General features: G+C 41.8%; 1 protein-coding gene across 6 annotated transcripts in view; it reads left to right on the top strand.

Moving 5' to 3' along the window:
• The window catches only part of NCOA2 (nuclear receptor coactivator 2), a 150,560-nt gene extending 135,763 nt beyond the window's left edge, over positions 1-14,797 (top strand). For 4 of the 6 annotated variants that reach the window (XM_063130827.1, XM_063130826.1, XM_063130824.1 and 1 more), the window contains 8 exons: positions 249-414; positions 2,495-2,776; positions 4,288-4,377; positions 5,814-6,042; positions 7,066-7,243; positions 8,672-8,870; positions 9,906-9,995; positions 11,140-14,797. In XM_063130827.1, coding sequence (XP_062986897.1) covers positions 249-414; positions 2,495-2,776; positions 4,288-4,377; positions 5,814-6,042; positions 7,066-7,243; positions 8,672-8,870; positions 9,906-9,995; positions 11,140-11,151 — 1,246 coding nt within the window. In that variant the 3' untranslated portion in view covers positions 11,152-14,797. The remainder of the gene's footprint in view (positions 1-248; positions 415-2,494; positions 2,777-4,287; positions 4,378-5,813; positions 6,043-7,065; positions 7,244-8,671; positions 8,871-9,905; positions 9,996-11,139) is intronic. The other 2 variants (XM_063130828.1, XM_063130829.1) reach the window with 2 other exon arrangements.
• The last annotated feature ends 9,854 nt before the right edge of the window (positions 14,798-24,651 follow it).

The following is a 24,651-nucleotide window of genomic DNA, read 5'->3' as shown; positions in this document are numbered from 1 at the left end:
ATTTCCCAGATTGATAGAGTATAGGAAGTAGAACCATCATGTGCTTAAGCCTGAAAAGAGGAAACAGCTTCTCCTCTCCACAGCTGAATGAATCTGTAGCATTGTATTGAGGTTTGTAACAGCTGAAATCTTAGGAAAATGCTGGCTGTGTGGGTCTCTGAGTTGACCCTCCTGATATGGCAGAAAGTGTGTTCCTATTTCATCTTGTCCCTATAGTTGCTTACCAAGTCACATGACTTTCTTTGCAGGCAACCATTTGGGACCTCTCCAGATGACCTGCTGTGTCAGCATCCTGCCTCAGAGTCTCCAAGTGATGAAGGAACCCTGCTTGACCAGCTATATTTGGCACTAAGAAATTTTGATGGTCTAGAAGAAATTGACAGAGCTCTTGGGATACCAGAACTGGTCAGCCAGGTATTTCTGCTATTAAAGATTTCTGAAAATGTATTTAGTTAAGGTATTTCGGTAATAAGTGTTCTTTGTCAAGTGTCTATGTACACCAGTTGCTAGAGAACATGAGTGGGAGGATGGGGTTGCACTCATGTCCTACTTGTGGGCTTCAAAAGGCATCTGGTTGGCCACTGTGTGAACAGAACCCTGAACTGGATGGACCTTTGGTTTGATCCAGTGGGGCTCTTCTTGTGTTCTTAGATTCTTATGATCTTAAATAATCACCAGGTATAATATTTTAAGTAACCTTCCATACATTAACATTATGAAAGTGATTTCCTTCTTAATGTTATGTCCCTTACATTTAATTTGATAATGTCCTGCATGTACCTTTACTTCCAGTCCCAATACAAAATAAGTTTGAAGAGGATGGTGCAAGTTGCAACTGGCCCTGCCCTGCATGTAGGGTGACAACATGTCTGATACTACACATGCATAGTATGAAGGAAGCATGGAGTTGAGCGCTTCCAAGCAATCTTGACTTTGCTTGGAGTGAAGTCACTTTGCTTGGCATTGTTGGCCTGCCTCAGTTCTCTGTGGCTTGCTAAATCAGAAAGTAACACCACTCATAATGTGTAGTACATTATTGCTTCCAGGATTTCAAGTAACATTCATTACCCAGTCGCCCTCTTCTTTCCACTCCGTACTAATATGTGATGTTGGTGACATTATAAAGGCAATTCAGAGAATGGTAGATTAGGGTCTGCCTCCATGATTGGGCAGACAAGGGTTCAGCCTTTGCATACAAGCTGGATGACATAAGACCTCTGAAAGAAACACAGCCTTGCATACTTTGCACCACTGTTGGCCATATATTGCCACTTCAGATTAAATTTTAAACTAAGCTTTTACAAATTCTGTCTAGTCCATACACACCATATTTTGGGGGAATATGACTAATCCCTGCTAGTTTGAAGGCAAATTACATTTTACTTATGAGATCTATAATCAGTTTTTCCAGTGTTTTGATTTTTATTTAAAAGCATCTGCAGGGAAGCACTACATTTGACCAGAGCAGTAGCACTACATAAGGATTTATTTAAAGGAAATATTTTCTCCAGAACTTTTCCCCCAATCTTCTCCAGAATTGCTATTAGCTCTTCTGGGTGGACTTCAGTTCCCCGCCCCCCAGCAAAGCTAATAGCAATAGTTGGACTGGGGAAAGGGTTAAGCATCCTCGCTCTGATTAAATTTTGAGCACTCCACAGTTGCTTTTAAGTAAAAATCACAACATTTCGAGGTCTAGTCCTGCACTCTTCTTGATCATCCCAGGGTGCATGGCGTGGAATAATGGGATCAAGTTACAGGAAGCCAGATTCCAGCTGGACATCAGGAAAAACCTCCTGACAACAGTGGAGCCAATTACCTAGGGAGGTCGTGGGCTCTCTCACACTAGATGTGTTCAAGATGCAGCTGGATAGCCATCTATCAGGTGTGCTTTAATGTAGATTCCTGCAATGAGCAGGGGTTGGACTCGATGGCATTATAGGCCCCTTCCAACTCTATGATTCTATGATCTGTAGTAGTTTCATCACAGCAATCTAAGCCAAAATCAAAAAAAGATGGCAAGACTGAAAGTATAGGGCAGGACTTACATTGGCCTAGTTCAGACATAACAGGAAACGACGGTTTCCCACTATGGGAACAAGCTTCAACAAGCCTTAGGCTCATGCACTTTCCCCTCTCCTACTCTTCTGCACTTGCAAGGTGTGGAACAGAAACTTTTGCACCATATTTTAAACAAACCACAGTTCCCTATTACATCTGAACTCAGGGTACTGTGGTTTGTTTAAATTATGATCAGTGAGACCAAGCCAGGATCAAACCATGGTTTCTTCTTATCTCCATAGGTGCAAAAGAGGGAGGGTGAGCATGCAAGACCCAGAGTCATCATAGCTCGTTCACGTAGTGGTTTTCCATTGCAGACGAATCAAATTTGTCTGTGCCAAACAGTTCTTTGTCATGTCTCTGAGTAGTCGTACATTTGGATTCTAAATGTTTAATATTCTATGTCCATGTACATGCTTATGTTTGTGTTTTTTAGCAGAGCCAAGCTGTAGATCCAGAGCCATTCTCAAGTCAGGAATCAAACATCATCCTAGAACAAAAGGCACCTGTTTTCACACAACAGTATGCATCACAGACTCAAATGGCCCAAGGCAACTACACACCAATGCAGGACCCAAACTTTCACCCAATGGCACAGCGACCAGGTTATGCAGCACTGCGTATGCAGCCTAGGCCTGGTCTGAGGCCTGCTGGCATAGTGCAGAACCCGCCAAACCAGCTGAGGCTACAACTGCAACACAGACTTCAAGCACAGCAGGTATTTCATACTAATTATGCTCTCTGTTGCTGCTTTTATCAGCAGATAGTTTTAAAGAAGCACAGTAAGAGGCTTTCAGGTGATTTTGTTTCTCATATGAAACAAATGCCAGAATAATAGTACATGTTGACTTAATATCGGGAAAGCTATGTATTCAGCTTTATCGGGAATATCCAGGTCTGTTATGATAGTTCAAAGCTATAATGATGTCTTCTGTTGTCCTTTTTTTGTCAATTAGGCTTCAATGTAGGTGCTTAATGTAGGTGCCAAGATATCCAGCAGTATTTCTATGCTTATCTCTCTGAGCTCTGGACAGTTATGAAACTGGGGGAAGTGTATGTCTCTAAAAACAATGGCAGAAGACAATCTCCCACCCTTAAGATAGTAAAATCTATTTGTAGTTGTCCCTTTCCCAGAAATTGTTTGCCATTGGGGGGTCATTGTTAAAAATTGAGGGAGTTGCCTCCTGCTTGATTATTCCTTAGTAGGCTTTCAAAGCTAATTTGTTCTACTTTCACTATTTTAAAACACCCATAGTCCATTTATGCTGGTAACAATCAAGGCAGCCTGTCTTAAGTCCATATGATGCATTCAAGAATAACCATACGCATTCATAGGGTGTTGGAGTGAACTTCCTACACAGGCAATAGTTTGTGTCTCAAGACAAGTGGGGGAAGGGTGAGAAGAAAGAAAGTGAAACAAACTGAGAAGGTTGAAAGGGCATGTATTAAAGCACCCCTACTGAGTAACTTTGCCTGATGCTCATCTTTAACCCACTTTATATTAGTATCTTTTTCTTACCATTGTCTTCATCTTGTGATTATTTGACGTTTTATGAGAGTTTTGCTACAGATCTTGCAAACAAACTAGTCAGTGTACAAGTACAGCTCTGTGTAAACACGACGGGGTGCTAAGAGGAAGGGTGCCAATAGTAAAGAATTCCTGTGATTGGAGCAGCACACACAGGAGGTCAAGGAAAGGAAGCAGTGACAGACTCTTGCCCCAGCCCCCTGCATAATTGCTTATTATGTTCAAATGTGGATTCCTAAAATTCCTAAAATATATGGGATTGGATCCAAACTTAGTCATACTTCGGGTAGACCCATTGAAATCAATGGGACTTAAGTGGGGTCTACTTTAAGTATGATTAAGTCTGGATCCATCTCACGAGATACAATAAAGATTTGCATTTTGTACATGTATTGGCTTGATTCAGACATAATACCAAACCATGATTTGGTATTACATGAACAAATTAAGACTTGAGCACTCCATCTTCCCCTTTCATATTCAGATTCCCTCCCACGCTTCCTGTTCGGTGGCAAACCATAATTTGCCAAGCACAGTTTGGCCTTACAACTGAACTGAGCAATTATCTTCTCAGGTTGCTTTAATTAAAAAAAAAAAAAAACTTGTTTGACCAATCTGTAACCAGTGCTTGTGAATGAGGCACTTCTATGATTATTTATTTTTGGATTTTCTTTACATAATTTGTTTTCTTATTATCCTAGAATCGCCAGCCGCTGATAAATCAGATCAGTAATGTTCCTAATATGAATCTGTCTCTAAGACCTGGAGTACCTACACAGGTGAGGGAACAGGTACTGAAGATTTTTCAATTCTATACACATAGTATTTTAACTAAATGACACTAACTTTAGGTGTCATAGAGGCTGCTCACAGAACATGCTAACCCACACTCAGTAGTTGAGGTGAACTGTTGGTTGAACCGTGAGTTGTTTGTTTAACTATGGGATTTACATTTTGTATGAAACCAAGACATTTTCCACAGAATGGCATATTAGCCATTTAGTGTGGCTTGTTAATCACCCTGAACAACCCCAAAACAAACCATGGGTTCTGAAGGTGGCTTTTTTGAGAAGAATAAGCCACCCATGGTTCAACAACAACTGACACACAAGTATTGAGTGTGGGTTGTGCAAACACCCCCATAGTCTCTACAACTGCTATAGTCTAGTTTTATGTGAAGCTACAATTCCACGTATTTCGCCACAGTCCCCTTCAAGAATATTGGAGCTATCTGTGGATCACAAAATTAGTATAGCATGTTCTTCATGCTATACTAGAACATGTAGTTTGGTTTGAAAGGCCCATGCTTACTTATACGTTTGGAGAGGGAGAGAGAGAGCTTTCCCCAAGTTCCCTAAAAAGTCTACATGAGACCAGGCCTCCCAAAGGGCATGCAGTGGAAGCTGTTACTCTACTCTAGAGTCTTCAGGAAGTATCAACAAGATTCCTTACACTAGTTCCAAGGGATCTTGCTGATATTTCAGTGGGTTGGCAGTCTGTGTCAGCAGGTGAGAAGAACAACATATCAGCTAGAGACACTCACACGAATAGACACATCCCTGAATTTTTAACTAATAGGTTTCTGACTCTGTGAGATACGAAATGCAACTTGGCCTTGCTTACTGTTTCAGCTCCACTATGAGGAGTGTACACTTTTTGTCTGAAAAGTGTTACTTGACCGGGGGGCGGGAGTGGAATGTGAAGGCTACTTTTAATATGAAAGTTTATTCAAATCAGTCTGGTTTGGTTTGTTCAATTTGCAGAAGTGCAAAGTCCAATTTAGGCATCACTTGTGGAAATTGCCTTATTCTATTCATTCATATCCATTATCTGCAGGTAATTTACTGATCTGTGTATCTGTTTTGAAATGTCTTGCCGCAAAATGAGGGGCAGTGCCTCAGTGACAGAGCATGTGCCTTGTATGCTGCAAGTCCCAGGTTTAAACCCAGATATCTCTAGGGTGTTTTTTTTAAAAAAAAAAAAAAAGATCAGGTAGCAAATTCTTGGAAAGACCTTCTGCTTGAAACCCTGGAATGTGCCACTTGTCAGAGAGACTCAAGGGACAAGTAATGTGACCTGGTGTAAGGCAGCTTCCCATGTTCAGTGCCAGAAACAAAGCTCTTTACCAGATTGTCAAGCTACAAGTGTCTTATTTTGCAAGCCTGCCTCTTGAAAATGTTTTTTCTGGTTGTATGTGTTGATACGTATTTTCTTGTTTTCCCTGTAGGGACCTATCAATTCACAGATGCTAGCCCAGAGGCAGAGGGAGATATTGAGCCAGCACCTGAGGCATAGACAGATGCAACAGCAAGTGCAGCAACGAACTCTGATGATGCGAGGACAGAGTATGAATATGACACCAAGTATGGTGGCCTCCGGTGGCATACCAGCAACAATGAGCAACCCACGGATTCCCCAGGCAAACACCCAGCAGTTTCCATTTCCTCCAAACTATGGTATTGCATTTACATCAACACCTTTATCAGTCTTAGCTTCCAATCATTCTCCACATCTGGATCACAGCTTCTCACGGAAAACTTCTTGCAGCTTAGAAGTTCACAACTTACAAGTTTAGCTAACTACGAAGGATGGTAATTTGCGTGAAGAATCAGTTAATTAGAAGAAGAATTGGTTAATGTTAATTAGAATAATTACCATCATTAAGAAATCGTAAGAAGAGAACAAAATTAAGTAAGACTGAGAACTTGATCCCCTTTCTTTAGTAACCTCAAAGAAAACCAACATATTGAAGGTTTCTATCTGCATTTTTCCATTGTATTTAATTAATATAAACAATACATGGGTTCCTCTGTTATGATCAAACATGCTCTTTTTTGTAAGCTTGTTTTGGTGCTAAATTTAGAAATACCTGTCTTTTTGTTTTTCATATTGTTTATTAAGGTGGCAATCACTAACCTCTTATTTTTTGTCACATTCTGATTTGAACATCTTTGAACAAAGGGTCTGTTTAGAAATTACTTGGCCATTGGGCTCTACCTATGGTGGCATATGGTGTGGGCCTCAGCCCCTAAAAAAGTAGGGCTTCTTTTTGCAACAGTCTCCCCAGATAGTCACGTAAGTGTCTCCAACAGATGTCAATGAATGCTATAACTGCATTCATTGTGGGGGCTTAAGAACAGTGAGACTCATGGCAACATTTATGTCAGGAAAACAGCAGTAGAGAAGAAATTAAAATTTTACTTTGTTTTGGCCTTGTTGAGTAAAGTAGATTACTCTATTGCAGCCTGCTCCAACCTGGTATGCTCCAGATGTTTTGGACTTTAACTCCCATCAGCCTCTTCCAGCATGGGCAATGGTCAGGAATGCTGGGACTTGTAGTCCAAAAGATCTGAAGGGCTCTAGACTAGGGGAGGTTGCACTATTACAGTCATAGCAAAGGTCATTTCAGGTTGTTTCCCTGTGCTCTCTGAATTGCTGTGCATGCACATCTTGACTAAAGCACCGGTTCTGTTTTCTAGGAATAAATCAGCAGCCTGATCCAGGCTTCACTGGAGCTACCACTCCCCAAAGTCCTTTGATGTCCCCAAGAATGGCTCATACCCAGAGTCCCATGATACAGCAGTCTCAGGCCAATCCTGCCTACCAGTCCTCTACGGAAATGAATGGATGGGCACAAGGGAATATGGGTGGAAACAAGTAAGTTGCCAGGGCTCAAAATGCATTGCAACTTGGCTGTGATTCGCAGCATGTCAGTTTTGACCATTGTCACATAACTCACTCATGCTTATTCAGCAATCATCCTATGACTGTTCTTTTCCTGTGACGTTATGGAACAGAAGCAGTTTTTGAACTTTGCCATCCACATAACACAGCAGCTTTGCAGCCGGACACTGAAATCATTGTTGGAAGCACTATAAGAAGAAAAAAAGAGGGGATTAAAGGAACCCTTAGGTGTAAACCACCCAGAGAGCCTCAGCTATGGGGCGGTATACAAATGTAAATGTAATAACTAATAATAATCTCCCTTTAACTTGAGGAGGCATTTCATATGAATTGTAATTTCTCTTGTGGAGCGATAATTTCTTCTTCTTCTGCAAATTACCAGCTAGAGCTTGATAGGTAGGTTTACATATATTTAACAAGGAAATCCCTTTACTAGGCAAGAAATTCCTACCATGCATCTGTGACTGTAGATTCCCAAATGCAACTACAGAAAAGAAGCTGTTCTTTAGTAGAATAAATGATGTTATTATATTGCTTTAGTCATTTCAAAGTTCTTTTAAAAGTAACTACAGAATCATTATAGGAACTTGCCATGGAATTTTTCCACTATATTCTCCTCCTTACTGTCAAGGATTCTGTGTTTTGTTAAAAAGATCCATAATAAATATATGGAATATGTATTTAGGAGCTATGTGCTAAAAATAAAAACAGTGGCTATGAACTCTCATAGTGCAATCCTATGCATGCCTACTCAGGAGTCAGTCCTTCATTAAGTTCAATGGGACTTACTCCCAGGTAATGTGTATGGGGTTGCAACCTAAATTATGAAGTAAATTTAATTTGTTTGTAAATCCAAACCTGAGATAATCTAAGGGTGTTTTTTCTTTAGTTGTCTAAGATCCTGTCCATTATGAAGAGAATTGCCCTTAGACTACTTCATCTGATAAGGTTGTCCTGTCAGAACATCTGTTCTACTTGTGGACACCTTTGTGTCACGTCACTGATTTCTCTCAAATGAACATGCAAAATTGACAACTATGTGCAGTTGGCCCTATGGTTTGCTCAGAATATTTTAGTTGCCCTTTCATCTTGCTGATAAAATATAAGAAGGAAAAGCAGTGAATCCTCTTCTCCCAAGATATTACTCTCTCATAGATACTAGATTTATGTGGCTACTATCTAATTTTGGCAGATAGTTGGGGCAAAAATATTTGCAGAGCTGATCCCATTAATTCCGAAAGCAGAGAAAGGGATGTGGCTCCAGTTATTGGAAGTAATTCCTACACGCACTGATGGATTTGTCAGTTGATCCTTTGAAGTCTTCAGGAGTATATGAGGCCTGTGTGGCTTGTAACTTGCTCCTTCTGATTCTGACATGCTGATGTGTACTTCGTCCTGTAGCATGTTTTCACAACAATCTCCACCACACTTTGGGCAGCAAGCAAACACCAGCATGTACAATAACAACATGAACATCAATGTATCCATGGTGACCAACACAAGCGGTATGAACAACATGAACCAGATGACAGGGCAGATCAGCATGACCTCAGCAACCTCTGTGCCTACATCAGGGTTGTCCTCCATGGGTCCTGAGCAGGTGAGAACTCTCGGCCTGAAGTACTTCAGAAAAGGAACTGCTTTTAACATTGTTAGTAAAGTATTTTGTTAATACCTTATTAATCTTACTGGGTTATTTTGCAAAAGCAAGTAAGGATCTCCAGTTGGGTCTTGTTCTGTCTATAAATGGGTGGTTTACATCTAGTTCCCAAGTACTTATCACACTGGAATTGCTCTCTGACTGTTCACATTTACTTGGTAGTTATCTAAATAGTATAGGCAGACAGTAACACACAGGAACTGCTAGATGGAGCTGATTTTTCTGACAGGAAATATTTATATAGCTTAGCTGTACCTGTACTAGTGTTAGACTTATTCAGATTAAGACTAAGTACATGCAGTTACATACTTTATGGGTAAAATCCAATTAAATTGTTCCACTGACAGAACTGCTTCCATCAGCAGCAGTTCTTTCCCTCCCTTCCCCCACTCCAGGCACCCTCAAAATCTGCTCTGAAGGGTTGGAAGATCCACCAGAGCAAATTTTGGGAGGTGGGGGGATTTCAAGGGCAGAGAGGAGGAGGAGGAATTCCCATGATGTGAGCAGAAGGAGTCTGCCTTATGAGTCATATCAGAGACCTTGGACACTCCACACACCAGTACGAGGTGAAAACTAATCTGCCCTCTGGCTCAGAGAAATCATTTTTAAAATTTGTCAGGCTACATGGTGCAACTTTGGATGTCATCTTCTACTTGTAATCGATATAGTTGTCTAATACATTTTTTTCGAGTAGAGTTACCAAATTTAACATTTTCTCTGGGGAACACCCCCTTTGGGAATGACAAACTTCAGCAAATGTTATACAGAAAGAGGCAGGCTTGAGCACATGCATGACACCTTGTATAAAACGCACCTTCTTATGCAGACTGCTTTCTTATTTTTCTGCTTTCTTTATTACAAGAAAGATGTGTGTACATACATGCATGCTGGGCTGTGGTTTGTTAAAAGCCATCTCCTTCTATTTTCCTGATTGACTTGCAAATGACTCCCCCCCCCCCCCCCCCCGTGTCTTAGGTTAATGATCCTGCTATGAGAGGAGGCAATCTTTTTCCAAACCAGCTACCTGGAATGGATATGATAAAGCAGGAGGGAGATGCATCACGGGTAAGAAACAATTAACACTCCGACCTTGAATCTTTTAAAAGAAAGGAATGGATACAAGTCTCTCTGGTCACAAGTAATGTGATGCTTCCTAGATGGATTTCTAGAAGACTTTCCTGAGGAATTCAACCTTAGGACCATTCTTGAAGAAGTCTCTTGTTTGTCACCTGTATATGCTCAGAATTGCAAATTTAACATCAGCTCAGCAAAATGCTTAAGGGCAGAAGTGCCCAAAAGCATATATCAGGGGTCCCTAGCATGGCCACCCATGGACACCTCAAATGCCACCCATGAAGGGGTACCCAACATGGTGTCTGTGCCTCCTCATTTTAAATATAAGTACATGGATTTGTATGAAATGCATACACCTTTCTAGCAATTATACATAGGCTTCAACCAACATGGACCAAATATCCAAATAAGTATCCATTTGAAGGTAGCATCTATATGCCCCCTGTTCAGTTATTGAAAGCTTTGTAAATATAATTGCATTATAGAGGAGGTATTTATCCTTCCAATCATTAGCTGTCAAAAGACACATATAATTCATTTATGCTGACCATTTGTTAATTTCCATGAAGCAGGTAAATAATTTAAAAGCGCATGTACACCAGTGAATATTAAAGACTGTTCCAATAGAAAATGTATCTATGTAATAACATCCCTTAAAAAGAAGCAATTACTGGACATTGCCCAAAATCTGTTTAAAAGAAGCATTAGCTGTATTGCACCACCAACAATTTGCTAAATTAGACAATCCCTTATTAAAGACATGTTATGGTGTCCAATAGACACAAAACAAAAGTATTGTGTATTGAGTAAGACGCAGCTTAAGATCCATAGATGTGATAGGTAGATACCAAAGCAGCAACTCACTGATGAGGCACTTTGTGGTGGTGCCTACAGTCGTTCCTCAAATTTCCAAATGTGCCCACAGGTCCAAAAAGCTTGGGAAACTCTGGCAATTCACATGGGTTACTATCATTTCATTAGCAAGCTGGAACACAATTTGAGTTTTCATCATTGTTATTTCACTTACCTGAAAGTTCTCATTTATGTGCTTGTGGTCTAAAGTTTGCAGAAGATAAAAATAAATATTTCTATTCATACCTCTTTGTTTCTTTTCTTTTTGGGGGGGGCCTTACAGAAATATTGCTGACCCTGAAGATTGCTCATATCTTCAACTGACTGGGCTCCCCAGCCCGAACTACTTCCCAGTTTGAAGAGCTGCGTATGTTTGGTTTTGCCCTAACTGTTCTGCCAGTCAGTTCTGCTGGAAAAAGTCGAGTTTAGTGCTGCAAACAGAACAACGCCACTCTGAGTGGAATCAAAACCATTGTTGGTGGCAGGGCAGCCTCTTCTTTGACAGTCTGAAGCTAGCGTACAGACAGTTGCTCAGTCTGTTCACTGCATTCACCTTAGTGCAACTTAGATCTCTCCTGCAAAGTTAATGTTGATAGCCAGTTTTCATAAACCATGTCAGATTGAATGTATTTAAATGTATGTATTTAAGGAAAACCAACCATGCTCTCATTCTGTTTTTTTGTTTTTTGTTTTTCTTTTAGTTTTAGATCCTGATATCTTTCTTTGTTTTCCTTAGCTACACAGTCAAAGGATTCTGTTCCATCGGGAAATCAATGGTTTTATATTATGACCTTCACTTTGGGAGGTAGAAAGTAGGCTGGATGAGAACTCCCAAAGTGGTGGATGGCAAAATGTGGAGAATGAAATAGTTGGTTTGGGGGAAAAGATATCTAGTGGGCTAGGTATACTGTGCTAGAAAACAAAAGCAGTCATTTTTAATAGGTTTACATTTGTAAACAGGCTAAAATGTCCTGTGAGAGGGCTGTTGATAATGCTTTTTTGTTTCTTTTGGGGGGCAGGGAAATCATGAATCAAACACCCAATTTTGGTTCCCATTTTAATTGATTTCAGCATCCTAAAAGTTAACTAAACTTTGCATTCCTCTTCTCCTGCTTCACTTGCCCTTCCTCTGTTTCTTTTCCGATAGGATAGAGAAATGACTAACCCCCATTATATCCTTAGGTCTGTTACCTGAGCTCTAGGTTGCAGGTAACTTATTGCTGAATAATGACTTTAAATAAGGGTGCATCTATTGGTGATGGAAGTGGCAGGATTGAAGCATTATATCAGAGTTAAAGGCATCTGATTTAAATGATAAATTTCCATTTTCCCATCTCAACAAGTGGGGAAAACAATGACTTAAGCTATGGCAGATATCACTACAGAGTTAACCATCATGTGTTCTAATTATTTTGAAGCAGTGTGGATTACAAGGACAATTTGTAAGGTACATAAAAAAAAAACAAGTTTCTATGTAAACAAGCAATAATTTAAGTTGAAGACTTTAGTGTTTTAATTGTATAATTTTGTGAGGTATACATGTTGTGGAGTTGATTTCCAAATGAGGTACTTCAGTATTAAATTAGATATCTTCATAGCTGTGTGTGTGTCTCCTGAGGGGGAAAAGTGTTTTGTAAAGGATCACAATGCCTTGATTAGACCTAATTTGTAGGCTTCAGACTCTTCATTTTCTAAACCTTGCAATTCTGCTCATAAGTCATTTATCTAACCATATATTATATGCAGCCACTGTAGGAGCCAATTCTTGACTTTTTTGTATGTTTATATTCTTTCTTAATAATCTTAAGAGAAACTGTTGTTCAGCAGGCCACTGCTTAAGGTGGTTTTATTCTTGCCTGCTGTAGTTTGAATAATCTTTTAGTATAAGCTGGCATCGGTTTCTGAGGACTTGAAATATCAGGAAACTGATTGTTTTCAACCTCCTGTTTCTCTCTTCTCCACAATCCACATACTTTCTTACCTGAACTCAAATTTTGGATGTTATTTAAAATGCAATGCATTTTATATTATCTAATCATTGTTCATGTCTTTGGGAGTGGAAGGTTTGTTACCTTGAAATCTTGTTTGCTTGTGATGAGGGTTAAAATATACAAAGAGTCTGACTTTCATAGAATGCTGAAAATAATATGTTAAGGAGCATATAGAATGCATTTCAAACCATTTGTTTCCTGTTGAGTGGCTCTCCTATTACACGGGGGAAACTGCAATTCTCAGCAGTCACCACTTTGTAGGTTAAACTCAAAAGTAGCTATTCATACAACTGAGCCATCTGGTGGAAATACAAAAATGGATGTCAGCCCTGAGCTCCATAACATTTAGTAAAAAAAAATTAATTAAAATTATGTAAGAATTAACCTAACTGTAGAAAAAATTAAAGCTCTCTGCATTGGATGATAAAATTAGTTTACCTTTGAAATAAATGTAATTATTATTTTTGTCAAACCTGTTTTAACAGATCAGTAGGCAAATAAGTAATTTTAAATAGGAACCCATTCAAAGTATATCTGCATCATTTACTGATACTGCACTTGAGTTTAAAACAGAGTGATTGTATGTATCAAAAATGTATTTGGTTCATTGAATTTTTACTTTCATCTAAATAAATGGGATAAAGGCAGCAGTTTTAAGCATTTCTTAGCATGTTAATCATGCTAGAGACAAAGGTAATGATGCCAAATCATTCATATATTCAGTATTTCTTATTCAGTACACAACAAAATTGCTAGAGACAGTAATTGGGTTTTATGTTGGAACATAAATCAGTGTTCTCTCATATTGAATGTGAAAGATTTGAGAGATGATAAGTAAAACACAACATACATATATAACTAACCCCACAGGACAAAGCTCCATTCAACAAGTTCAGGTAAGGTGATAACATTAAATAATGGATCTTTTTCAACATTTAATGAGTTATTCAAAGTTTTAAAATCTCTCCCCCCCCCCGCCATCTTTCTATTGGTCTGTATTAACTGAAGACAATGTTTTTGTCATTTATACAAAGCATTTTTAATCTGTGTTTTAAAAATGGAGTTCATATGGGCTTAACACAATGAAAAGGGGCGGTTCAGTTCTACTTGCAAAACCCAAAGATACACAATCAGTTTTGAAATGCAACTTAAGCCATTAATTGTTGGTGTGAATTTAAAGTTTTCTAGTATTTGTATGGTAGTATTGCTGCCTAAGAGCAAAAGCATTCTCTGCACAAAAGAAAATTACTGTAGTGGCTTTTGTTTTTAATTAGAATTTTCTCCCTGGTGTTTCTTTGTAGACTAAAACAAAATCTTTTCAGTTTCTTACTACAGGTAAAGCTATGTGCAAGAACCTCAAAATGCTAAAATCTAGCATAATGCCTTAGATCTGTTTTTAAGTCTTGTATATTCCTACATAGCTGTCTGATGTATTATATTTGTATAGTGAATTGTGTACAATTTTGGAATAAGCGCATCATCACTTAGCTTTCAGTCGTTGAATAGAGATGATGGACACATTTCTTTAAACATTGACTCATATTTTTTTTCCTTTTTGTCATTTGTGGGTTTTATTTGTACAGTTCCTCATGAAGTTACATCTGAGATGTGTATGAGTGTGTGTATATGAAAAGATTATACGAGGGTAAAACTAAGCAATATATAAACTATGGTTCTTCAGGAGAAAGCTTACAGTGTTTTCAGGTTGTGATTTATTTTCAAGACTGAGTTGACTCTGAACATCACTTTGTTCACCTGCATTGATGTTTGTATTTCTAGTGTGAGCAGTTTATGCAAAGGTAGATATATTCAGAGAAATTTTAAATACATTTATGCAAGTTAATATTGCTTTGCTGATGCTATTTGCTTATTTGATGTTAAATAATGCTATTGTAAATAAAGAATTCTGTTATTGCATCATTTAATAAATTTTAATGCCTTCGGGTTTTACATGGCTTTAGACATAGCAGCATTTTTTTCTGTTGTGCCTTTTGTGTCTCTTCAAAGTGAACATGTCACTTGTGCACAGAAATTACAACAGCAGAGGGGAAAGATAGGTGGAGGTGGAGGAAAATGACTCTTTTGTGGTATATGGACACCAATGTTTCACATCAGACCTCTGTTCTTTGCAAATCAGCACTACTTTCTTTGTTTTCTTCTGTCACCCAATGAAATAAGTTGATCATAGTTTTAGAAAATACTCAATTAAGCTTTCAAAAACCACTGCTACAACATACAATGATGTCCATAAACATAGATGGCTACAGATAGGTCATAGAATTAGTGGTACAGCTGGGTAATTTTAGACCCTGAACTTAATGGTGTCATGTGGGGGAAGGTGTTAGGCAATCATGTGTTACTTCAGTTGCGAAACACACAAGTAACATTGCTTTGAAACTGCTTCTACGTTCCTGATATACCAAACATTATTTTAAAAAAACTGATACGAAGAAAAGAAAAAGATTCTGAGCATGCGCAGTTTCACATTTTAAATTCACTTGAGGCATAATACCTTCATAACAGAATAAAGTGGAGTGCGTTCTCTTGTCTGGATCCAAAAACATTTACTTGAAAAGAAGCACCACCCATGATGCAGAAAAGCATTGTCTTACGTTTAAAGTAAAAAGAAATTAAAAAATCAGTTGAACATGTACGACGATATGTTTTTTAAAAATTGTGTTGTGTAGAGGGCACTGTTGGTTATTTCCTCGGCTACCATTGCTTATTTCGTCAGTCAAAAGACAAGAGCGGTCAAAGTGCCGGCTGATGCTCCAGGCGGCAGGATAGTTTTTGAGCAGCAATGACTGGTGGGACTCTAATGAGAGGACTGAAGGGCTGGGGGAAGGTGGGGGGATGACTGAGTCAATTCAGCATGGATTAATAGTCAACACTGATCCTAATCCACACAAGGGTTGATTATCATGTTGTGGGGGGAGTACCCCCTAGATAAACAACTGTCAAGTTGATTATTACCCCACACAGGTCAATGAACTTCAAATTACACAAAAGCCAGGTGCTAGCAAAAGGATCCTCCTGTTCCTCACTGCCACAACTCCACTGACCACACTCAACAATACTAGACAAGGTGTAATGGTAATGTCAAGAAGAATACAAAATACATGCACATAGAGGCCATTATGGCTCAACTTCTCAGTTAACACAGAAGTTTGAGGATCCCTAAGTAGCTGTTTCGTATCAAAGGCAGCTGTTTCCCAGCTTCAAAATAAAACTACTCTGGTGTTTTTCCTACATTTTCAGCTGTTTGTGTGGTTTTATTTGTGACACACACACTTCACCACTAGGCGATATGCTAGTCTAGTGGTTTGTGCAGGAATGGGAGCTTCCAATGGCTGGTTTAGACTGCAAAATCAACGTTCCAGTGCACATTAGGCTCTGTTTGAAAGAGTAACTATTCTGCTTCTTGGGTATAGCTGAGCAGTTTTTTCACTTTTAGTGATGGATGTGGAAGGGATGAAAGGTCACCCTTGTGGTTTTTGCAGCTCCTGCAGCAATCCTATGCGTGTTCTGCTCAGAAGTCCTGCTGCATTAGGACTTGCTCCCTTGTAAATTATACTGATTACAACCTATCCTAAATGTACTTATTAGGAAGTGATCCCCATTGAACACAGTGGGATTTACTTCCAAGTAAGCATGCACTACTAATTAAGCTCTTAAGATGACTTGGCACTGATCACAATAAAGAAGTGAAACTTGTCTCTTATTGGGTCACACAACTGCTTCTCCATTGAGTGTGGACTTAATGAATATTCAGTTTGTAGTTTAAGTTGAGCAGCATTTCACTAAAGTAAAGACTAAAAGAGAGAAACCTCGTTCATACAATCAAAACAACCTGCGGTGACTAAGCAGTGGCAGCTTGTTATAATCTGCAGTGCGTGCTGGCATACGGGCACCATTTCCCTAATTGCCCAACTGGGTGCAGCTTGTTGTGTCATCTGCACCTGGGTGGTACAGCTTGGGGGAGAAACAACCCTCAACCCCACGACAGGCCACGAATTATTTGAGGCTTGTTTCCCCCTCAAACAAGCCATGCAGTCCAGGTTCATACAACACAATAATCTCCACCTGGGTGGGTAAATAGGGAAATTGCTCCCAGCACGCACTGGGGATCAAAAACAAGCCACCATGTTGTAAACAAGTCACATTGACTTGTTGTGAGCCGCAGTGAATGCCAGGCATGATTTGCACAATCACCACCCAGCCGTGGCTTATCATGTCATCCAAACCAAGGTGGCATGGCTTGTTGGAAACTTAAACAACCTTCACATGATCATACAAAGGCCGATGGGTTATTTGAAGGTTGTTTAACCTCCAAAAAGCCATGCTGCCTGGTTTCAGATGACATACATAGCAGGCCCTAAGATAAATTGCACCCTGGGCACAGAATGCCTTTGGTGTCCCTCCATCTGGACAGCTTTGCCCCCCCCCTTTCAGGTCAGCTTTGCAACCCCCCACCCAGCTCGGCCACCCGTAAGGCCAGCCCTGATGACAGACTATGGTCAGGCAGGGATTGTGCAAATTGTGCTTGGCACATGTGCTATGGCTCAAAACAAGCCGTGGTGTCTTGTTTTGATTGTGCAAACCTGGTCCCTAAGTGCTAGGGGACTGGGAGGGGCAACAACTTTCCTTCTGATGGGCCCCTTCTTTAGAAAGTCTCCCCAGGAAAAAAATTCTGATAGGCTGCCACCAGTCAGGAGGAACTTTCCGACACATCCTAGTCTGTCCAGCTGCTTGGGCGGTGGGGTGAGTCCTACTGCTAAGGGCCCTTTCCTTCAACCCAGCCCCCAAGAATAAAGAAAGAAAGGCTCTTTGGATTTTCCCATTTCACGAGCTGTTCCTTCTTAAGAGCATAGTGCATACGTCTGTGGTATGCACACTACAGCTCTGGTTAAAAATCCCCTTTGACCTGCATCAGTCATTACATGTGTATACGCACAAGTTACATGTCTGTGTGAATGAGGGAATTCAGAACTCAACTCCTTTGATCATCTGTTCCAAAGGTTACAGGACTTTGGTGGACTTGATAGCACTCTTCAGATACTTAAAAGACTGTCACACAGAGGAGGGCCAGGATCTCTTCTTGATCCTCCCAGAGTGCAGGACACAGAATAATGGGTTCAAGTTAAAGGAAGCCAGATTCCAGCTGGACATCAGGAAAAACTTCCTGACTGTTAGAGCAGTATGACAATGGAATCAGTTACCTAGGGAGGTTGTGGGCTCTCCCACACTAGAGGCATTCAAGAGGCAGCTGGACAGCCATCTGTCAGGGATGCTTTAGGGTGGATTCCTGCACTGAGCAGGGGGTTGGACTCGATGGCCTTGTAGGCCCCTTCCAACTCTGCTATTCTATGATTCTATGATTCCTTCTTTATAAGCATTCCCCAGGAAAAAAGAATTTCTGTTAGGCAGCCACATCCTAGTCTGTCCAGCTGCTTTGGGGTGGGGTGGGGTGGGGTGGGGTTTGAGTCCTACTGCCAAGGATCCCTCCCTTCAACCCAGCCCCAGGAATAAAGAAAGAAAGGCTCTTTGGGTTTTCTTTCCCAAAGCCTAGGAACAGGTCCGTGCAACCACCTCTGTACTGGATCCTTGCCCCTCTTGGCTAATAAAAGCTAGTAGGGATGGAACAGCCGGCTGGGCCAAGGAGGTGATTAATGCCTCTCTACGAGAGGGAGTGGTCCCAGACCGTCTGAAAGAGGCGGTAGTGAGACCACTCCTGAAGAAAACTTCCTTGGACCTGGAAAATCTTAGTAACTACAGGCCGGTAGCAAATGTTCCATTCCTGGGCAAGGTCCTTGAGCGGGTGGTGGCGGCCAGCTCCAGACACTCTTGGATGAGACTGATTATCTGGATCCATTTCAGTCGGGTTTCAGGCCCGGCTTTGGCACGGAAACAGCCTTGGTCGCCCTGTATGATGACCTATGTCGGGAGAAGGACAGGGGGAGTGTGACTTTGTTGATTCTCCTTGATCTCTCAGCGGCTTTCGATACCATCGACCATGGTATCCTTCTGGAACGTCTGGCTGAGTTGGGAGTGGGGGGCACTGCATTGCAGTGGTTCCACTCCTACTTAGCGGGACGGCTCCAGAAGGTGGTGCTTGGGGGACATTGCTCGGCCCCGTGGACTCTTCAGTATGGAGTTCCGCAGGGATCGGTCTTGTCCCCCATGCTGTTTAACATGTACATGAAACCGTTGGGTGCGGTCATCCGGAGTTTTGGAGTGCGCTGTCATCAGTACGCTGACGACACGCAGCTCTACTGCTCCTTTTCATCCTCATCAGGTGTGGCTGTGGATGTGCTGAACCGGTGCTTGGCTGCGACAATGGACTGGATGAGGGCTAATAAACTGAAGCTCAATCCAAACAAGACTGAGATGCTGCTGGTGGGTGGTTCCTCTGATCGGATGGGGGGTGTTCAACCGGTTCTGGATGGGGTTGCACTCCCCCTGAAGGAGCAGGTTCGTAGCTTGGGGGTTCTCCTAGAACCATCTTTGTCACTTGAGGCTCAGGTGGCCTCGGTGGCACGGAGTGCTTTCTACCAACTTCGGTTGGTGGCCCAGCTATGCCCCTATCTGGACAGGGATAACCTAGCTTCAGTTGTCCATACTCTGGTAACTTCCAAATTAGATTACTGCAATGCCCTCTACATGGGGCTGCCTTTGAAGACGGTCCGGAAGCTGCAGCTTGTGCAAAATGCGGCGGCCAGATTGATAGCTGGAACAGGGAGGTTTGAGCATGTAACACCGATTCTGGCCCGCTTGCATTGGCTGCCTATATGTTTCCGAGCCCAATTCAAGGTGCTGGTCTTAACCTATAAAGCCCTACATGGCTTGGGACCACAATACCTGATGGAACGCCTCTCCCGACATGAACCTACCCGTACACTGCGCTCAACATCTAAGGTCCTCCTCCGAGTGCCTACTCCAAGGGAAGCTCGGAGGATGGCAACAAGGGAGAGGGCCTTTTCAGTGGTGGCCCCCCGACTGTGGAATGATCTCCCCGATGAGGCTCGCCTGGCGCCAACATTGTTATCTTTTCGGCGCCAGGTCAAGACTTTTCTCTTCTCCCAGGCATTTTTAACAGCATTTTAACAGCATTTAACAACGTTAAGTTTGTTTTTAATGGACCCCACAATTGTTGTTTTTAAATGGATACTGTTGTTTTTATACTGTTTTTGTGTGTGTGTGTGTGTGTGTGTGTGTGTGTTTTTAAATTGTATACTTTTAATGTTTACTATTTTTAAATGTTGTAAACCGCCCAGAGAGCTTCGGCTGTGGGGCGGTATATAAATGTAATTAAATAAATAAATAAATAAACACTGAACTTAACTTGTTCCCCACCTCAATCAAAATGGAGAGGCGGGTAAGAAATTTATTTATTATTATTATTATTATTATTATTGAAGGCAATTTTTAAAAAAACCTTTAAATATACATATAATCATTTATAACCATGCAGTCCTTTTCATAGGGGAAGAGTTTAGTGAGAATTCCCTTTTAAAACAATACAGACAAATATCCAAATATAAAACAGTTTATTTGAAGAGAAAGGGGGAAATGTGAGAGAAGGCAACAATTGTAATCATATACACAGAAGTCAATAAAGTCAATTCAATTTCGTTAAGCGTTACCTACATGCATAGTCTTTGATTCCAGAGCATATGCAGAATTCATTGCAGAGAGGATGTCTGAGAAGTAGCAACTTGACTTTTAATTAGATGGTATATGAAAGGTTCCAGAAGGAAAGAATTAACTCTTCCTTTTAGGGGGATCTGAGTTCAAGAAAAGCCAGCCCCTTAGCAGTGATTGATTGCTGTTTTGTCCAATAATGCAGTAACTTCCATTTCTAATGTTAGAGGTCTAGCCATCAAATTACCTAGTGGCTGGACACATCTTTTTAATTGCTGTAAATTTACATTTCAACACCAAACCAGCTTGAGCCTCTTAACTTATTCACATACACACAGTTTAAGATTTGGGTTGCATTTTTAAGAACCAAAAAGTGAGATAAGGCAAGATAAGCATATCCAGGCTGCCCAGGAGGGTGCCAGCTAAGCAAATGCTTTAGGGGGCACCATTGAACTAGTCAGAAGCAGGCTTCCCCCGCCCCCCACTAGTCAACGCCTTTCTGGTTGACTAGTACAACCAAGGTTTTGGAAGCAGGCCTGGTTTGGTTACATTTGGGTGTCTAGGTAAATCAGTACAAACTGTAGGTTGGGTCCAAATTTAGTCAGAGTAGACACACTGAAATCAGCAGGACTTACATCACAATTAACTCAAGTCCCATTGATTTCAATGGGTGTATTCAGTATGACTGAATTCAGATCCATTCCTCTGACCTGGTTCGCAGGTCATGATAAGCCACGCTGAGGGTAAACCTCCGTGGGTTGGTTTTTATTTTATATTTATTTATTTGTTACATTTATATACCGCCCCATAGCTGAAGCTCTCTGGGCGGTTTACAAAAGTTAAAAACAGTAAACATTAAAAGTATACAAAATTTAAAACATAAGAACAAAAGTATAAAAACAACAGTTCTGGGGGTCCTTAAAAAACAAACTTAGCATTGTTAAATGCCTGGGAGAAGAGGAAAGCTTTGACCTGGTGCCAAAAAGATAACAATGTTGGCTCCAGGCGAGCCTCATCAGGGAGATAATTTCACAGTGGGGGGGGCACCACCGAGAAGGCCCTCTCCCTTGTTGCCATCCTCCAAGCTTCCCTCGGAGGAGGCACTCAGAGGAGGACCTTAGATGTTGAGCGCAGTGTACGGGTAGGTTCAGGAAAGGCGTTCTATCAGGTATTGCGGTCCCAAGCCACTCACCAATCTATGTTACAGACTATCAGGCGCTCTGATGGAGGCTGAACAACATCACAGGGGCCTCCCACTCAGGGACCTGATTTGCATAATCACCACAGGTGGGTTGTGTTGCAGGCCAGGTGACTTTTGCATATTCAAGCTGTGACCCAGCAAAGGTAGGTTGTTGGCATAGTTAACAAACCACCCATTGCTGTAAAACAGCCCCTGGGGGTGAGGGATGTTTGTTAACCACACCCACAATCACCTTCCTAGGTTTGTCAACATGACAAGCCTCCATTGCGGTTTGAATATGCAAAACGGTTGCCGACACACGGATTAATTAACCCCTCAATGGCTGAGCGTGATCTGCAAACTAGCCCAATCGCGAGGAAAGAATGGGGAACATGTGTCCCTCCAGATGTTGTGGAACTGCAACACCCATCATCCCTCACCATTGGCTATACTTGCTAGGGCTGAGGGGAGTCCAGGGAGCCACATGTTCCTGATTCCCCACTGTAAAGAACCTGCAGAGTGGTCCACCAGGTCCAAGATTAACACAAAAGTGGCCTCTCCATGCTATCCCAAACACAGTTCATCGAGCAGAGGTCCCTTTAACATCAGTGGAATATATTTGCAAGTAAGTATATGTGGTTAGGGTAACAGTTCACACACACATGTCCTTAATTCCTGTCTGCATGTGTGTGGGGGGGGGGGGGGGAAATGATTGCAGCTCAAACGAAAGTTTTCAGTATTGCTTCAAATGCCATTTCTTTTCATGTAGCACATTTCACTCTTAAAGATATGGTTCCACACTGAGCCAAGTGCAAATACACGTGCGAATCTGCAGTTGCCCTGTCAAACCACGGAGAGAACTTTTAAGGAAGTTACAAGCCACAGCCTTGATGACTTTTCTTTCTCTATTGGGATTTAATGGTGGGTCAAGGCCAAAAGGGCCCCGGTGGCCACCACCTACTGAGAGGGGAGAAGGAGGGCCCCCACAGATAATCCTTACATTCAGACATACATGCCTGTAACTTCAACAGATCTCCACGGCACCTCTGAGCTTCTTCATTTGGAGAAAAGACCCCCGAAGAAAAGCCTTCAACGCCCCACGGTCTGGCGCTCACTAAAAGGAAAGGCCCCCGTCTGCATATCTATAGCAGACAATCCACGCCCAAAACTCACCCAGAGCAGCATCGGCTCTTCCCCAAACCGAAGCTCAGTGCCCACTCGAGACCGGGACTTGGACGGCTTTGGGGGCGATCAGGCCATATAGGAGAAATGCCAGGGGCCTGGTTGGGGGTGGCGCCTGCTGCGGAGCTGCGGACGGTGGGCGCCTCCCGCCTTTGCGCCCTGTTCCGCTTGCGCTGCAGCAGCGGAGCGCGTCTCGGCTCTCACGTGCTTGCCGGAGGGACGGCTTTCGAAGGGGTTGGCTTGAGAAAGGGAACCGCGGCTTGAAAGGAGACGCTCTGCTCCCTGCAGCCCGCGGCAAGTTTCTCTTGGCTGGCTGGATCCAGCAGCATCACCAGCCGATCTTTTCAGAGCAGGAGAGCCGAAGGTGTCCTTCGCTTGTCTCTGCTGAATTTCCATCCCTTATTTATGTATGTGTTTGCTTGTTCATTAAAACCTATATTCTGCCTTATCTATATAGAAATCCAACCATTTGGCACAATAAAAGATGGAAACAATTAAAACACAAACATTAAAACTGTAAAAACGTCAAAACTGCACCTTCTTATTCACCGCCTTAGAGCTGGCCTATCCCGATCCTATTTCGTGGGAATTTACTTCTAAGTAATCGTGACTCGTATTAAAACCAAAGTTCAGATTGATACAGCTGTCTACTCAGCGGTAAGGCCCATTGAATTGGCTAGGACTGACTCCCGTGTAAGTGGGTCTAGGCTTGCAGCCTAATGAACACCGCTTCCATTGCCTTCCATTTAGAACACGTCTGGCTGCCCAGGATTTGGGGTAGCTGGCAAGATTTCCCATATGATTCCCTTCCCCGCCCCCAAACTGAGTTATTCCAGCGACAAAAGCTTCCTTAAATATTCTTAGAAAATCCTCTAAGGGGAGAAACTGCGTTCTTACCCGCACGCCACACAGCCAGCCCTGACCTGAAAATATTTTGTATTAACTTATATATTTTAATTTGTTTCTGTGTTTCATTGATATCTTGCCTTTTTCTCCAAGGAGCCCAAGGCGGTGTACTTGATACTCCTACTCCCCTTTCTATCCTCACAACAACCCTGTAAGGTAGGTTAAGCTGAGAGACGTGACTGGCCCCAAATCACCAGGGTACAATCCTATGCTTCTGTGTGTCTCCCCCATCCCCGTCTAAACATGCCTAGGATTTTGCCCCCAGTAAGCTTCATGGCCAAATGGGAACTTAAACCCGGACCTCCAATCCAACACCCTAACCGCTGAACCACACTGCGTACGGAAGACACAATTAATATGCAACACGTTTAGCCTACTTCCAAAATCGCCATGATCTGAAGTGAGATTAGTAAGGAGGCAGGCTTTTGCTTCCCACCCCCTTCCGTTTGCAATCTTATCATTTTAGTGGCAAGTTTACATGCTATATATACAAATCACAAGAGGGTAACTTACTCTTGGTAGAATCCATTATCTGGGTATAATGAGGGCAGCTTCAGAATTGTGTGTTTTGGAGCGCAATCATAAGAACATAAGAAGTTCCATGCTGGGTCAGACCAAGGGTCCATCTAGTCCAGCAGAACTCTGTTCATAAAGACAGTCCTCCTTTGGGGATTGTGGAGAGATTTACGAATATCCAATGCAGGGCGCACTGAGGATGGAGGGGATTCTCGCGGGCGTGCTCCCTCCGCCCTCGGAGCAAGAACCCCCAAAAATCCTATGTCCCCCCCCCCGCCCCCCATATGCTGTCTAGGGGACATAGGATTGGTCCCTCCAAAAACTAGTCATATTCTGAATATTAAAACAAGTATCATGAGACCTTTGTCTAAGTAAGTTT

The sequence above is a fragment of the Elgaria multicarinata genome, chromosome 7 (genome assembly GCF_023053635.1).
Source record: "Elgaria multicarinata webbii isolate HBS135686 ecotype San Diego chromosome 7, rElgMul1.1.pri, whole genome shotgun sequence".
Taxonomy (NCBI): domain Eukaryota; kingdom Metazoa; phylum Chordata; class Lepidosauria; order Squamata; family Anguidae; genus Elgaria; species Elgaria multicarinata.
Note: the sequence above shows the minus strand (reverse complement) of the source record. Positions and strands in the feature narration are given on the sequence as shown.